Here is a 17,686-nt window from a genome sequence, read left to right as displayed (position 1 = left end):
TTTTTTTGAGCTTCTGGAAAGTTCTCAGGTAGTTTCCTGGACTTCAGATTGTTTCTTCACTCAAATGTGCTTATCAGTACTTAGCTGAAGCCTGAGGACAACCCTCTGCAGTTCTCCAGGGCTCTCTATTTGTCAAGGTCTCTCTGCTCTGATAGTCTGCCCTATAAAAACAAGTTTTAATTAGTCCCGTCCAGAGAAATATTTTAAATCTGTAGGTTCTAAAACTATATTATGTTGATGAATTTTTCTTATTGTAGATACCGAAAAGTTTCAGGTTGTGGTAATTTGGCATTAATCATAAGAATGTGCAAAATTTGAAGTATTTGACTAGAAGTAATTTCTTTCTTTTCCTCCCACCCCCAAAACTATTAAAAATTCAAAACATAGTCATTACAGTCCATTATCTTGGCACTAATGTAGCCTTCTATTCTTTCATTCGATGCTGAGCCAAATAGTATATATATTTTCAAATCCCTTTGTCAGTACATTCAGTACAGCTTTTGAAACGGTCACCTATCACATGCTTCTCAGGGTCCTGTTGTACCCTTCTGGCAACTTTAGAATTGGCTGAGTGACTGAAAGCTGTTCTGAAAACCAAACTGATTGGTATTGCCGGTAGAGTCCTGCAGCTCCTATAAGGATTAGCCCATAAGAGATTCACTTAAAGTTACCAAAAAAATTATTCATAGTTATAAAACTTTAAATGAGATAGCATAGTCAATTTAGCTAATTCTAAGGGAAACTTGGATGTGCATTTTGGTATTGGAATGCAATTTTTGAAAAAGTTATCTGCCTTTAGTATTATCTGCCTAATAGTGGTAGATCCATGGTCCAAGAGGCAGTAGTTCCTCCCATGTGTTCTGTAACCTGTTTGGGCCCAGATTAATTTTTTACGCTATCCCACAATATTTTTGAAAGACCAACACTATTTTCTTCATATATTCTGGGAGTGGTGTTTGAGTGGTGTTTAAGTGGCAAGCTAGTGTTTCTGTAAATTGATAAGCTCAGGAGATGGTCATTGAATACCAATTAAGTGTCATGCCTTCCCAAAGTTTCCCAATGTATAAACCAAATTGGTAGCCTATAGAGGCGAAGTCACCTATATAAAATGTTTAAAATTCAGTTTTGCTATTAGTTAGGGTGAGATTATTCAAGGTTAGTAGGGAATTTTTACTTTCAAATTAAAAAAAAATAATAAAGCTATTTTAAAGTATTTGAAAGGGCATTTACTCTGGTTAAGTTAGTGAATTCTTCCGTCAAATCCAGGGCAAGAATATGTTTAGTATGAATAAGACTTTCTTTCCTCTTAACAATAGCACCAGCTGAACAAAGTTCAAATGAGAAAGAAGGCAGTGTACATTTTGTATATTACTGAAAACTCCACCCCAGAAATATTGAGTCACTTCTAAGAGACAAAATGTCGCTGAAGATAGTTCAGAATTTGGTTGGCAAATACCAAAAAGAGAAATGTTTGAGAATTGGCTTGGAGGCACTTAAGTCTTCGTAGTCCATAGATAAAGAGTTCTGTGATATAAGGAGAAATTTTTCTGACCCAGTGGCAAGAGTTTGAACTTGACAAAGTAGGAATCTGTACCATTGGAGCAGAGCTGCCTTTCACATGTTGACAAAAGTCAAGTTTCTGACACTAGCCCTGTCACAGTCAACCAAGTTAAGTGCCAGGTGTTAAGTTCCTCTTTTCAGTCAGCCAGTGAGGCTCCCACTCATGACATTTTTACAAGGAGAAGGGAAGTACTTCATGAAGTACAGTTTGTGAGTACTCAGGAAATATTAGCTCTTAGTGTGTGTTAAGGGCTGGGACTGTGAGGTAATAGGTAATTCAAGAATGAATAGGAATCTTCTTGCCCCCAACTTGTTAATTAGGTACCAGAAAATAGGAAAGCAACTGCAAACTTGTCTTGATAATTATGAATATATAGAGAAGATACTATCTGAATGGATAAAGAAGATGTGGTGTATAGACACGCGCACACACACATACACACACAATGGAATACTACTCAGCCATAAAAAGAATGAAACAATGCCATTTGCTGCAACATGGAGAGACCTAGAGATTATCATGCTAAGTGAAGTAAGTCAGAAAGACAAATATCATATATCACTTATATGTGGAATCTAATATATGATACAAGTGAACTTATTTACAAAACAGAAACAGACTCACAGACATAGAAAAGAAACTTATGGTTACCAAAGGTGAAATGGGGGGAGGAATAAATTAGGAGTTTAGGATTAGCAGATGCAAACTACTATATATAAAAGAGATAAACAACAGGTCCTACTGTATAGCACAGGGAACTATATTCAATATCCTGTAATAAACCATAATGAAAAAGAATACAAAAAAGAATATATATATATATAACTGAATCACTGTCTCTTTCTTCCAAGGTTAGGGGAGGGATGGGTCAGGGCAAGATGTGTAGAGAAGGTGCTGAACTGAGGTTAAAGGATGAATAAGCATTTGCCCAGGGGAAGGAAGGGCATTCCAGGCAAAGGCATTGAAGCTGAGAGAACAGTGCATTTGGGAACCTGATGATAGATTGACATAATGGTTGCGCATGAAATAATGGCAAGAAATAAAGCCAAAATGGTAGCCTGGGGCTCTTCACAAATGATCTCATTCTAAGTTATGAAGTTTAGACCTTGAGTCATGGCTTTCAGCCACTGAAAGATTAACATAATGAAGGTAAGACTGACAATGGATATTTGAAGCGGGGAGAAAAGGGGACCGTAAGGGTAGGTGGGGGAATAGGACAACAGCAAGAGATAATCAGCAATTCGTGGGATCCTTTTAGGTGCCTGTGGAACTTCCGGTGAAGATAATTCTAAACTTAGCCTTTCTGAGTCTGTTTCTTCTTCTGTGAAACAAGGAATTTAAATACCTACTTGCAGGATTGTCTTAAAAATTAAAAAATATAATGCACTTGGAAGCTAGTACAGAGGATTGTTTTTAAGGAGCACCTAGGGCAGGAGAATTTCGGTAACAGATTGAGTAGCATCACTGGAAGAATGGCAGGGAATGATCAACAGCACAAATCTCAAAACTTAGTCAAAGGGGACCAAAAGGTGTTAGTTGAATTTTGAATTGAGATTAGTGGTAATAGTAAGAGTACTTTCAGTGGAGGTTTGGGGCCAGAAGCCAGATTGCAGGGATTGCGTGTGTGATGAAGAAGTGTTAACTATCCTTCACACAGCTTAGTTTAAAAGATTTCTGTATGGGGTTTTTTAGTTTGTTTTTTCTGGACCTGTGCCATCTGTCATGAAGCTTCATGTTCAAGGTAGTGCTTTTAGTCATTTTCAGTTATTTTAGATATGTGTACGTACAATTTTGAAAGTTTGCCTCTATGCCTTCCCTAGGTACTTCATGCCAGGTTTGATGGCAATTTACTATCCTAGGAATATTTTTTGTTCTACATTAAGTTGATGTTTGATGAAAAATATGATTAAAGTAGCTTTTCTTAAAAAGAAAGCCCAGTTTATTAATGCTGAGAGTTAGAACAGAGATACAGAATTTAGACCAGAGATGGTATGTGTTTATTTTTCATTATGGAGCTTTCAGTCATTCACGAAAGTAGAACTCCAAAGTAGCCACTGCCCAGCTTCAACAGTTAAGATTTGGTCAGTCTTGTTTCATTTATTCCTTCCCCACCCCCACCCCCCTTTTTTCCCCTAGACTGTTTAAAATTATGGACCTCTTGTCATTCTGTCTCGTATATACCTCAGAACTTACTTTAAATAAAACAACCACTGTAACGTTATCACACCTTACAAAACTAACAGTAACTGAGAAAACGAATTCACCAAATTCCCAAAGGGGTCCATGGTACAGGACAGATGACAAACCACTGCAAATCTTGCCACTATTAAGTGACAATATTAATTGTACACTTTTGGGCATTGGCTTCTCGAGTCCTTGCAAACTGATTTCCCTACTCCCCTTATCCCCACCTTCCTCCCCAGCACCACCACCCCCTACCCCAATTCCTTAGGTGTGGGAAGCATCTATCTACAGGTTCAGATTTCTTGGAATTAAAGCAGATTCTAGCCTAACCAAAAAAGATGCCTGACTTTTTTATCAATATAAACTTTTACTGTATCTTATTCTTCACTGCACAGCATTTTATCTTCTTTTTTTTAACTAATTAGTTTGGCTGCGCCAGGTCTTAGTTGCAGCACGCAGGATCTTCGTTGCGGCATGAGGGATCTTTAGTTGCGGCGTGTGGACTTCTTAGTTGCAGCATGCGGGATTCTTAGTAGCAGTATGTGGGCTTCTTAGTAGTGGCGTGCATGCGGGATCTAGTTCCCCGACCAGGGATCGAACCCGGGCCCCCTGCATTGGGAGCGCGGAATCTTACCTGCTGGACTGCCAGGGAAGTCCGTATCTTCATATTTTGAGTGCTCACTCTTCTTTCACTTACTATTTGGCCAAAAAAAAAAAAAAAAAAAAATTTTTTTTTTAAACATATGGAAGTGTCAAGTAGTCGGAGGAGGCTGCTGTGTAATCAGTGGATGGATGAGATGAAAAGCTTTCTTGTAACAGTTGAGAGGTTGTCTTCCAGTTCAGCCTAGAGATACAATTTTTAGGTCAGACAATTTTTGGGTCAGTTTATCATGTCTTCTGCTAACTGATTACTCGAAGAGTTTTTTCCAAAATTGGAAGAAACACTATTAAATGCAGGGCTTCGTAAACATTTTTTTCCCCACTTATGAATGAGATTTCATCTTTTTCAAAACTTTTTCTTAATGTGCTTTAGTAGGAGGGATGATTTTATCATAAGGCAGAGGATTCTAGAGGGGCATGGAACATGTTCTTATTTTTTGTTTTGAAGTAATTGTGGAGTCATGGAAGTTGCAAGGATAGGACACAAAGGGCCTGTATACTCTCCATCCATTTTCCCCCAATGGTTACATCTCATTTTATCACACGTATAGATTTGTGTAACCATTACTGCAGTGAAGATACAGAACTATGCCATCACTACAAATTACCCCCTGCCCCCAGTACCTCTTTATCTCCCATCCACCATCCCTAACCTATGGCAACCACTAATTTGTTCTCAATTTTTATAATTTTAGTTTGCAAAGGTTATATAACTGGACTCATAGAGTATATCATATTTTGAGATTGGCCTTTTTTCACTCAGCGTAATGTCCCTGAAATCCATCCAAGTAGTCACGTGTGTCAGTAGTTCATTCTGAATGTTTTTAAAGTTAAAATAAGTGCCTTATTAACTCACTATACCAAAACAGTCCACCCTAAACTTCCCAACCTCAAGTTTAAAGAGGGCTATGAATTTTTGTGGGTATAGGTTTAAAAAGGCCTGTAAATTTTGTGGGTATTTTACAATGTTAAGTATAATATACATAATTATAATAAATATATAAATCATATTCGCATTGTAAAATTATCATTAAAACGTACTAGTCTTCTTAAAGTAGATTCTGTGTTTGAACTAAATATACAAAGCTTATAGACATTAAGTTTACAAAGCTTAAATAGTATAAGACTAGGGTTCATTGGTTACCCAGTTTTGTAAATGATTTTTCATTTAAACAGTCAGAATTTGGGTGAGCCGTTCTTTTTGCTTTCCTGAAATAATTTCAGATTTATAGAAAATTACAAGAGTAGTACAGAGAACTTTTATATACCCCATTTATTAACTTTTAGCATTTTTTGACATTATACATTCTCTCCATCTATTTATACATGCATGTATATATAAATTTTAATTTTTTGGAACTATTTGGGCTTAGGTTGCATATGTCATGACCCTTTATCCTTAAATACGTCAGTATATAATTGCACAGAACAAAGATGTTCCCTTAACACAACTGCATCATAGTTGACAAATTCAGGAAATTTAACATTGATGGAATATTTTTATCTAATATAGCTCATATACCAGTTTTATCAATTATTTTCTCTTTCTCGCTCTCTTTTTTAAATTAAAAAAATTTTTTTTATTTTCCTCCCTCCAGAACAGAATCCAGTTCAGGGACGGATGTTAGTTGTCTTTTCTCTTTAATTTTCTCTGATCTGGAACAGTTCTTCAGCCTTTGTCGTTTATGACATTAATAGTTTTGGAGAATACAGGCCGGTTATTTTCTAGAATGTTCTTCATGATGGTTCCCCATGATTAGTTTCATGTTACATCCCTGATTGGAATACCGCAGGAATGATGTTCTGTCCTTCTCAGGGAATTAAATCTAAAATGTGTCCATCAGCATCTCATTAGTGGTGTTAATTTTGATCACTCAGTGAAGATACTGGTTTGATTTCTCCATTATGTGGTTACTGTCTTTACCATTACAAGTAATAAGCAGTCTTGGGTAGACACTTGAGACCATGCAAATATCCTGCTCCATCAAACTGGGACCCCAAGATTTACTGATTCTTGTTCTTGAGTCAGAGCAAGAGCAAGAATCAGTAAATCTCTTTATTTTGAGGGTTCAAAGTAAATGAGAGTCAATCTTTCTAAATTACCTTGCCCTGAAAATTCACCTTGACTTTGGAAACACTTATTTACTTATTTTTTTTAGGGCTTTGATCTATATGCATTGCATATAATAATTGCTAGTGTCTTTTAACTTAAAAATGTTTTTTAAACTTTTGGGTTTATTTTTAATCCTTTGCTGCCCCCTGCAGGTCTATGAATATAAACCTTTGGAGCAAGGTAAGTATTCCTAATATTGCAAATCATAACATGGTATATAAAAAGCAAAAGTTATAATAGCTTCATATATTTGTCATGTATCATTATAAATTAAGTGAATTTAGAATCTTGAAGTTTGTCGTTTTAGTCTTAAAACTGCTTTCCTGGAGCATGAAATTTATTATTGAAGTGATCCTTTACTTTGTCCTAAATTCTTCATTAAGGTTTTCAACTTTTCCAAAAAACAACTGTTAACATTATTGCAGTAACCATACAGATTTAATAATTATTTTTAAAAATATATACATGTCTGTATATGTTTGTGTAAGTGTAGTCTATATGTATATATATGAATGATACACAAATTAATTTTAAACTGCTATCTTTTTAAGAAGTTAACTGCTTTTATGCAGGAAGTACAATGATCCTTATGCTGAATTACAAGAATATTTGTAGCTTAATAAAATCAGAATGCACATTATTGATTGGAATTCCCAATTTAAATATTTTTAAAAATCTTATTTTCATTCAGTTCTGTTTTTAGTATTACTTAAACTGCCATTCAAACTATATAGTCAGTTATAATATATGGTTGAGATATTTATATTTAGAACTAATTTTTTGACTAGAAAGATTTTTCATTGGTTTATTAAATGTGTCTTTGTTCAAAATTTGGTGTTAAATTTGGCTGTCATGTCTGATGTATGGCTACAACTTCTGGTAGAATTTATTGTCTACCTTCTACACATGTCTGTGTTGGTTAAAAAACAGTTTGTAGGTAAGGATTGTTTTGTTTTGCTTTGCTTTTGAACAGTTTCTACCTTAACCTTTGAATTGCTATTAACAGCAGCATGATTTCATGGTGGAGTGAAGTGGGGTATGGTCAGTTTTGCCTAATTTTCCATATTAGAAAATAAATAGTTGAAGAAGCTGCTGTAGTTTGAGTTGTTAATACTTAACGGTATGTGCCAGGCACTATTTAAAGAACAAATAAGTTCAGTCGTAGTATGCACATGAAGTAATTCAGAATTCCTAACTCATATCACTTCAGAAAACTATGTTCCTTTCTTATTATCTTCTGCCTGTGGATATATAGTCAAGTACTGTGTTCAGAAGTTAGATGTCAGTACTGTATGTAGGTTTTGTAATCGTTTTCATCATAAAATACATATTTTAATTTTTTAAATTGAAATTTTGTGGGCAGAATTAATGTTGATGAGTAAGTCTTTAGTTTTTGTGTATTCAGTTTATAAGAATCAATGAGAACAAACATGTTAGAACTTTCGACCCCCTTTTGTTTTAATGCCATTAAAATGACTGGGAAAATGTTGAAAAACTTAAAAAAAAAAGTTATTTAGTGGTTCAGGATATTTTACTTTCTTATTTCTGTAAAACTTCATTTAAAAGGAGGAAACTGGACCAATTTCAACAAGACCAAAAACAATACAATGACAAATAACATTGGTTGATAATTTCCATAAGCTATTTCCTATTATAACAGTTTATTTAAAACAGTATATAAACAGATGAGTTTAGAGGCTTTCTTAGTGACATTTCATGAAACATTGCAGTTTTCCTTCAACATGGATTTGTTTTGTTTTTGTTTTTAAAAGACAAACCTATTATTTAAAAATGAAACAATCTCCTTGGCAGGTGGGGATGGTGTTGAATTACTATGATACAGAATAACACCTTACTGGGGAGAGGCTTTATTATTTCAAGAATTCAATTTCAGATTGTATTTGTTCTTGTTTGCTTCTCTTGCTGCAATGCACGCATTTTCTGTCTTACCAGATAACAGAACTGTTGTACAAGGATGGACGTTATTGCCAGGAGCCTCCAGGACCAACGGGTAGCGTTTCAATTTCGATGATTGTAACTTATCCACAAATCCATTCTTCTATGTAATGATGGACTAGAAGGATTACAGTAAACATTTTCTTTTTGAAAGTGAAATTTGAAAACATTTGGTTATAAATCTTTATATTGATAACCACAACATTTTGAGATCTATGAGGTGTTTGGTTTTATCATAATTGTTTTTTTAAAGGGAGGGTTGGGAGGGCTTTTTTTTTAGATATTGAGGAAATGCTTCTTATAGAATCAATCAAAATAGGCTTAAAAATTAGTAATCCTTCATGTTTATGTGATTTTAATGTTTTGCCAGTATAATCAAACATATAAAATAGTAAAGCGGTCTTGTAGATTTTTCCACTTAAATATAATTTATTACCCAAAATATATTATTTGACATTTAATGATTTTTGTTTTCACGTAATAAAGCCTAGAATATATGGGTTTCTGTAAGAAGGTACCCTTCTTGAAAGTTCGTATTTTTCTATCCTAGGTATTAACACATGCCCTATGCATTTTATGCTTGAATGCATAGGAAAATTACTGTTGTTACAAAACATCTTTGTTAATCTCAGTTTTTCATTGGCTAATAGGCAGCTCTCCACAGGATTACTGTATCTGCTTATTAAAATTATTTAACTTTCTATACTCAACATTTAACAATCCTCTCTAATTTTATGTTTCCCTAAGTATTGCCCACCAAAAAATTAGTATAGAAATGTGTACAAGGCATTTATTTATTCTCACTATTTGTGATTTGGACAGGAAAGGGGTAAGGCCTTGGGCAGGACAACTTCTGTCACAGAGTGGTGGAAAAAAATAGATTGAAGTAAGATTCAGTACTGAAAAGCTGTCACTAGGTCTGAAAATAATTAATATTCCTTTCACTCACCAGTTAGATATGTGCTCCCAAACCACATAATCTCTATGCCTCAGTGATCATTGTTGCCATTTCAGAGCCTCTCATCAGGGTGACATCTCACACCAAAATGATTTCTTATAAATTAATCTTGATAACATGACAGTCTCAGTAATTTTAGTGGAATGCTTTCTCTTGTTTTTTTCCACAGAAGCTGTTGGCTATTTTCTTTATAACTTGATTGACAGCATGAGTGACTCAGAGGTACAGGCCAAGGAGGAGCGTTTGAGACAATACTTCCATCAGCTGATGGAGATGGTACCATTTCATTTTTTGCTATATAATGCCTGTCCTGCCTGACATGTATCTATTAGATTTGAAATTGCTGCTTTTAAGTACAACCAGACCACTTCTCAATGACATAGATGAGTTGGAGACTTAAATTATGTCTGAGATAATTTCTGTTAGACAAATCTCAGTTTGGTTGTCTAAAACTCAGTTTTTTTTTTCTCCTCCCTTCCCTTTGCACAGAATGTAAAAATTCCTGAAAATATCTACAGAGGCATTCGTAATCTGCTGGATAGCTACCATGTTCCTGAATTGATTAAGGTGTGTGTGAAACAGTAATCAACTTTTTTAAATGCTTAATTTATATATAAAAGCATGTTAAAATTTTATTTAAATATGTTGCTTTTGTTTTTCTTGTTTTGTTTTGTTTTTTTAAAATTTATTTTATTTATTTATTTTTGCCTGCTTTGGGTCTTCGTTGCTGCACACAGGCTTTCTCTAGTTGCAGCGAGCAGGGGCTACTCTTCGTTGTGGCACGCAGGCTTCTCATTGCAGTGGCTTCTCTTGTTGCAGAGCACGGGCTCTAGGCACACGGGCTTCAGTAGTTGTGGCACGCAGGCCCAGCAGTTGTGGCTCACGGGCTGCAGAGCGCAGGCTCAGCAGTTGTGGCGCATAGGCTCAGTTGCTCCGTGGCACGTGAGATCTTCCCGGACTAGGGCCTGAACCCGTGTCCCCTGTATTGGCAGGCGGATTCTTAACCACTGCGCCATCAGGGAAGCCCAAATATGTTGCTTTTGGCCAAAAGTTTATTTAAATGACAACCTTTAAAATAAGGCTTTTCATTGATTGCTGGTAAATGCTGTTTATATATTGAAGAACGTGTTTAAAGTATTTATTACAGTGGTTATAAAGCATGAACAGAATTTATGGAAAATTTTGGAAGATGGAAAAATAACAGTAAAATGAAATGAAATTTCCAAAATATGCTTTTGACATTTGCTAATATATTTTCCACATGTTTTCTGATTCTAATTTAAATCCCCAATTTTAGGATGTTAATATGTTGGTTGAAAGAGAGAAGACAGACTCTCGAAAAGTAAGTAGGCTTTTTGAGTAGATTCTACATGCTATAATAACCACATTTAATGAGAGTTCTAGACTGTGTCCTTATAAAACCAGTGGTTCCTAACATTTTTGTCATCAGTGTACCTCTAAGAAGTTGGTAAAAGCTATTTCAGAAAAATCAGCATATCTCAAAAAAATCGACATATCTAAGAAATTTACATATAATCTCAGGAGCTTTATAAACCCCTGGAGTCCATCCCCAGATCCCCAGATTAATATCCATGATAGCATTTATGACATTTAGGAAAGGTCAGTTTAAAGGGAAGAGTGACAAAGGGTGCATTTTCTTTATAGGAAATTTCTTTCCTTCTTTTTTCTTTGCATTTCTGTAGACTACGCAGCCTACATCATCTGATTTGGAGTCTAAGCTTGAAAAACTAAAAGCTGAAAATCAACCTATAGGAGATGTCCTAAAGCAACTCATATTAATGCTGTGTTCAGAAGAGGTAACTTTTAACTATTCCAAATATGCTATTAAGGTAAAAAAAAATTCTTTATAGAGAAAAGTAAGCAAAGCCAAATATAATATTTATGATTTTTACAATTAATTATTATACATCATGTCTGTGAAGAATGCAATTAAATGAAAGGTTAGCTAATTTCAGCTACACCTTGAATGGCATGTTTTCCAGTTGCTGTAGTTTGTTTACAATAACCTGCAAAGTGAATGATAGTAACAGCCATGATAGGTTTATCATACATGCCAAATGTCCTTTCAAGCCATGGCTCCGGTCTCTTATATCTAGATTGTCAAGCAACTGATACATGCAGTAGTCATTTGCAAGTCAAATATTACTGGGTTGTTAATGCAGGGATTGAAATTCCATTTTCCTGCTGGAAAAAAGTCTTTCTGAGATAAAGGGTCTCTTGCCTTTTTTCATCAGGCATCCAGCTGTACTTTGTGTTCATTTTAGTGTGCGTCTGCAATTTGTGGTATATCACTAGACTTTTTCAGTTTCTAGTTCAGTATCATTTGGTTTTATGCCTGTGTTTCTAGGGGAACAAAAATAACAGCTGACTTTAAGGTTATAACATGGTACTATTAAATTCTAAAATATTTCCTTACATTACTTGGATATTGAACTAGACTGTGAGGAACGTTGCAATGATAGATATTTCTGTGCATGGAAATTGGACGGTGAGTAAGGGCTCACTTGGTACGTATTTAATCTGGAAGTCTTTTTTTTATAATACAATACCCAAACCTTAAAACATCAAATTTGGCATAGTGGCCTGTTTTGCAGTGTGGATAACAAATCTTTTAAACCCCACATATATATATCTTTTCCTGCTTTTCAAAAGGCAAATAAAAATACCTGGGAGCAAGGTGAAGTGAATAACATGAATCCATTTATTTTAAAAGTACTATTAACTTTTTTTACACTCTGAACATTGCAACTAGAAATTTTATTTTACTTTTATATTAATTTCTTATTTCTTTTTCACTTCCGTCCTTTATTTTAGAACATGCAAAAAGCTCTTGAATTGAAAGCAAAATATGAATCAGATATGGTTATCGGTGGCTATGCCTCTTTAGTAAATTTGTGCTGTCGACATGATAATGCAGAAGAGGCATTGAACCTGAAACGAGAATTGTGAGTACCCTGGCACTGAAACAAATCATCAGCATGTATGCTGATATACAGTCCTTGATGGATCATGTAGATTGAATACTACTCTCATATAATGTGAATTTAAAAAATTCTCTTTTGTGTTTTTGAAATTTCATACTATAAGAATGAGTAATTATGGCTTGTTTTCAGCAAGGAGTCTTTGTTTAAGTATGATAAGACGTTCTATTCCTTAAAGCCAAAGTTTTTTTCCTCTTGATTATACAACTGCATATGACAGCAGTGGTGATGGTAACTATTTTATAAAGCTTGTTAAATATTCCACTTTCTGTACTGTAGTGTAAACAAAATTCTGTCCATTTCTAAGGTATCTTTGGTTTCCCATCCTGATAGATTTACCAAATAAAAATATGTCTTTCGGGGGTATTTCAGTATTCATGACAAAGTTAGAATCACCTTAAGTGCCATGAAGCAAAAGAGTTCCGTATTAGTGTCATTTGCAGATGGAAAGATGCAATATATATGTAGTGTTAGATTTTTACTTCGTCACTTTGAATATAATTACATGTGGATTTGTATATGGCTTCAAAAATAAACCTTAACTAAATTATAGAGGCCAATGTTAATAACAGTTCAGACTCTGATGAGTTTCTGAAAAGTGATCAAGTAGATATTGCAGTCCTTTTAACAGTTAAACAACTTCTAACATAATATAAATATGGCTTTAATTTTTAGTGACCGTTTAGATTCTTCTGCTGTCCTTGATACCAGCAAGTATGTTAGACTTGTAAAAGTATTGGGAAAACATGGCAAGCTCCAAGGTAAGCGTCAGCACATAAAGGAAACGTGTGATGCAAGTATCTTGCCACTGGAATAACATGTGAATTGATATTAATGGTATATCATGTCTTGCAAAGTGCTTGAACACTTTGCATACAAATTTGCATGTGAATCCAACCAGAGCTGCGTGGACAGTGTAGGCCATTAGTTTTAATGGATTGGCAAGCTTGTCATTTACATTTGCACAGCTCAGTGCTTTTTGCATTTCTGCAGCTAGTTTTTATTCGCATTGCTGTTTGGATTGAGTTTGAAGATCATGACTTATGGCACAATTTGCCTATATGCCTGCACTAATGGCTTTGTTTTTGCTTAAGAACGTTAGAAGGCTGAACATAAAACCTATAAATATAACCTTTATTCAAGAATATGAATTTTGCAGGAGTCTTTGTCTTCACTTTTAATAACCTTAACAAAATGTATACTTTAATAAGGTTTTACATAGAAGTTTGCAGGGAGAGCCTAGCTGATCATATTGTTGATGTACATACTCTAATTTTCTCGTAGTTGAGATAATGCTAAGGCTAATATAATTACACTTGATAATTTATTCTTACTCTTTTCTTGTTTCTTAACTTTCTCATTGGGCTTTATTTTGAAACTCTTTTTTTAACCTCCCTCTCTTCCTTTTATTCCTAGAGAAGATTTAAAAAAAATCTTTATAGTGAAAAATGTGTGGAGAAAATATTTGATTTGAACATTGAATTTTTTCCTAGGAAACCCTTCTAACACAGAAAATTCTTTATGACGATTAGCCTGCTTTTTAAAAATCATTTTCTGTAAAGCGGTCAAAACATTTTGTCTGTGCAATAATTAAGAACAACATTATAAAAATGCACTTATTCCATATCCTAAAATGTTTGTTTCTGCCTTCCTAATGAAGCTTAATGAATCTAATGTATTAACATGCAGTCTTTTGGAAAGCTTTCATTGGCTCTGCTTGGCTAATTAGTATCGACATAGCAAACAGGCCCTATCGGTATCAGACCATTAGTCTGGCTGTATATACAGTGTAAACACATCTTTATTATCTGGCCTCCTGACAAGCCATCTGCTGAAGAAACAATGGTGTGATTTAGCAGATGTTAGCTGTGAATGATAAAAGCATCCATTTAGGAGGATCTTACAGCTATAGGGCAGACAGTACAGGGTTATGTGGTGCAGAGTGGGCACACAGTCCCTATCTATAATTTGTAGTCAAAGTTGCAGGGAAATGATAAAACCATGCTATTGTGGATTTATAATTGTAGTCTCGTTTAGAAATGCAAGTAGTAATTAACTTGAAATCGGCATTATACACTAGAATTTACATTCCTGCTGGGCTTGAAATGCTGTTTTAATAGCAGTTTGTTTTCCCTACATGAAATTACCTAAGGGTCTTTTGTGCTGCTTCATTGTAGATGCTATTAACATTCTAAAGGAGATGAAAGAGAAGGATGTTCTTATCAAAGATGCAACAGTCTTGTCCTTTTTCCACATCCTAAATGGCGCAGCTTTAAGAGGTGAAACTGAAACAGTAAAACAGTTGCATGAAGCCATCGTGACTCTAGGGTTAGCAAAACCATCTACCACCTTAAGTTCCCCATTGGTCACCCTGTATCTGGAAAAGTAAGTTAATTGAATTTTCAGTTTTAAATGTTGGCATTGAAAGAATGAATCTAATCATTTGGGGATTATACTTTGTAAATTCTCTGCGGTGCTGTGGAAGCCTTGGAGGTTATTCGCCACAGAATAAGAGGACTTCTGTGGAGTAGGTGACCTTTAAAATCACCAGCAGCCCTCTGGTCCTGTGGATTACTTCTCAATGGAATGATCTATGGTGATTTTTTTTGTGTGGGGCATGTGATGATATTACATGAAGCCAAATCTAGTTCTTCCCAGTTTTGAGCCTTGTGTTAATTACTAACAAATATAAGAAAGAAGGATTCTCTAGGGCTTTTATGCTTCATGACTGTTATTCAGGTAATGATGTGGCAGCGTCTCTTCATTGCTCCTTTCCTCCATGTAGTATTTTAATTGCATATACCAATACAGTAGTTATTCTAGCTTTGATAAATATTGTAGAAGATGTCTCTGTGTCTTGTGGGAAGAAGATGAATTTTGTTAATAGGGTGAGATTTACTGAATTTGAAAATTTTTACATTTGGAATGTTCATGTTGGTGCCCAATTTAAGGTATTTTTTCCAGTGCAAATCATGAAGTCAGCCTACTCTCTTGTAATGAGTGAAACATTTTAGTAAGATGATAAAGTATCCTTTATTCTTTTCTCTTTGTGTTTGTTTTTCTTTTCCGTTTTAAAAAATTTCTCAGATCTTACCTCTTTGTCATCTCTTCCATGGCTTAATGCAATTTTTAATCTGCTTATTTTGTGATTGTGATTTTCTAATTTTAGTTTGGATGTTGCCGTATCAGTGTCCGGAGAAAAGTAAAAGATAAATCTTAACGGTTCTCATATTCTTCCCACATTTCTGGTAGTTTTTCTTTATTTATTAGGGGGTATAATTAATTGACTATAATGAATGATTTAGTATTGAATTTAAAATGTGGAATAAAAACATCTCTTTTAACTCTGTTAGGAAATATGTGTATACATATATATATATATGCACACACATACATGCACATAAATGTTTTATGAAATAATTTCTTTGCCATCCAATCAAAAAATAGTTTATCAACTTATATGATTTAGCTAAATCTTAACCTCCACAATCTCAGCATTACATCTTTTTAAAGAAATAGTGATTCAAACAATTATTGTGTTATTGAGTTCTCATGTTCACAGCCAACTTTATATAGAAATCCTATAATTAATATGCTTCCTCCTAGAATTTTTTTGATTGTTTAAAAGACCCGTCTCTGCAAATTGCATGTGGAGCTCTGCATAGGGATTTGAAAGAAATGGGCCCAGTGCCCAGAAGAATTAGGCCCTCCTCCACCATTGGGCAAAAATAAAATAATTAACAATGAAAATGAAGCCATGGTAGAAAAAATATCTTACAAATAGAAATACTTTGAAGACAGAGGAGATACAAAAGTTTTCCAGAAGAGGTCTGCAGATGGGGCTCATGAACCAAGGAGAACTTCCCCCAGGGGAAAATGGAAATAGCATGGGATTCAGATGTTAATGTGGAGCGTACTCTGTGCTTCCGATTTTACAGTACAGTCAGAGATTTGTGTGTCTCAGTAAAATCTGACTGTCCCTGTTAATTGGGCTAGAGAAATCTAAATTAGGGTCTTTTATGATTTTTATTACTACTTTCAGATACAAAGAGAAATTACCTTCTATTTTTATTTGCCTGAATTTGTTTTTGTTTTTGCTATCTTTGCTTTGCAGAGGCAGTTTCCATGACAAGATCTTCAGTTTCATCTGTCATGATAAAAAGGTTTTGTTGACTCTTTTAGAGTCAGGAGAATAATTAAAAGGAGATAAAGGAAATTTCATGTTTAGTAGAAAACAGTAGTAGCACTCCTGGTCGGGGCTAAGTTGGAGGAAAACATTGACTTTGCAACTTATTTTCAATTGTGTTTTCCCAACTGATGGAAGATAGCTAATTAATTCAGAATCATGACAAGTGCAGTACTAGGATTAATTACGCTAGCCTGCCCAAAAGTCTACATGTATTTGATTTGATTAAATATGTTTAATCTTCAATAATATCAGGTAATTGGCCTCAGCAGGTATGAGCTCATCTGGAGAATGAGGCTTTTATTCAAACTTGGGGTAGAATTATGAGAAACATTTCAGAACACTTTACAAAATCTTCCTCCTTTCAAAGGCAAGCATCTTTTTGGCAGGTCATTGCAAAGACTCTGAAGAAGGCTGTCACTTACAAATTGTAATTCTGGAACAAATTTGCAAGGTTGAGTTCCTTAGAAAGATGATCTTTAAGATTCAATAGATCTTAATTTTGGACTGACTTTTCCAGCATTGGATAAAACACAGGAGAAATTTAATACTGTATCAGTTTGTTACTTGGATATTGTACTAAAAGCTTTACAGTTATGAAAAATAATACATTTTGTTTTTATTCATTTGCCAAAGGAAATCCAAAATAACAACAGGTTTGCAAAATTTTGAAGTTGTTAAACTAATCTGATTTGTATCATCAAAATAATACTTGCACTGAAAAGAAAAGAAGTATGCTGAATTGAACAAAATTTTCATGTGTTTCGTTTACATTGGGACTGTTCTATAAGACACATGTCTACATGTAGTCCACATGAATGTTTTACATTTTCCTTTGTAACTACTTAAAAAAAATTTTTTTTAATTGAAATCATGCCTGATCCAGAAAGATGACCTGGATCCTCCATATTAAGGAAGAAAGAAATGCTTTAAAATAGGTTAAAAGAGCTTTTGATTAGTCTTTATGCTATGATAAAGGAAATAAAATTAATGAAATCTGGGCCATTAGTTTTAAAAGCATAAAAATTTGTATGATACAGTTTCAGATTCACTTGTATAGCTGATC

The 17,686-nt window shown here is 34.5% G+C and overlaps 1 protein-coding gene across 1 annotated transcript in view; it reads left to right on the top strand.

Moving 5' to 3' along the window:
- LRPPRC (leucine rich pentatricopeptide repeat containing) overlaps window positions 1-17,686 on the top strand; it is a 110,970-nt gene that overhangs the window by 44,428 nt on the left and 48,856 nt on the right. Inside the window, exons 15-23 of the mRNA XM_068564404.1 lie at window positions 6,671-6,698; window positions 8,472-8,529; window positions 9,602-9,708; window positions 9,922-9,999; window positions 10,730-10,774; window positions 11,136-11,249; window positions 12,268-12,398; window positions 13,110-13,195; window positions 14,612-14,819. Of these exons, the coding sequence (XP_068420505.1) occupies window positions 6,671-6,698; window positions 8,472-8,529; window positions 9,602-9,708; window positions 9,922-9,999; window positions 10,730-10,774; window positions 11,136-11,249; window positions 12,268-12,398; window positions 13,110-13,195; window positions 14,612-14,819 (855 nt within the window). The remainder of the gene's footprint in view (window positions 1-6,670; window positions 6,699-8,471; window positions 8,530-9,601; window positions 9,709-9,921; window positions 10,000-10,729; window positions 10,775-11,135; window positions 11,250-12,267; window positions 12,399-13,109; window positions 13,196-14,611; window positions 14,820-17,686) is intronic.

The sequence above is a fragment of the Eschrichtius robustus genome, chromosome 15 (genome assembly GCF_028021215.1).
Source record: "Eschrichtius robustus isolate mEscRob2 chromosome 15, mEscRob2.pri, whole genome shotgun sequence".
Taxonomy (NCBI): domain Eukaryota; kingdom Metazoa; phylum Chordata; class Mammalia; order Artiodactyla; family Eschrichtiidae; genus Eschrichtius; species Eschrichtius robustus.
The sequence above is the reverse complement of the archived record's forward strand: the minus strand, read 5'-3'. Positions and strand labels throughout refer to the sequence as shown.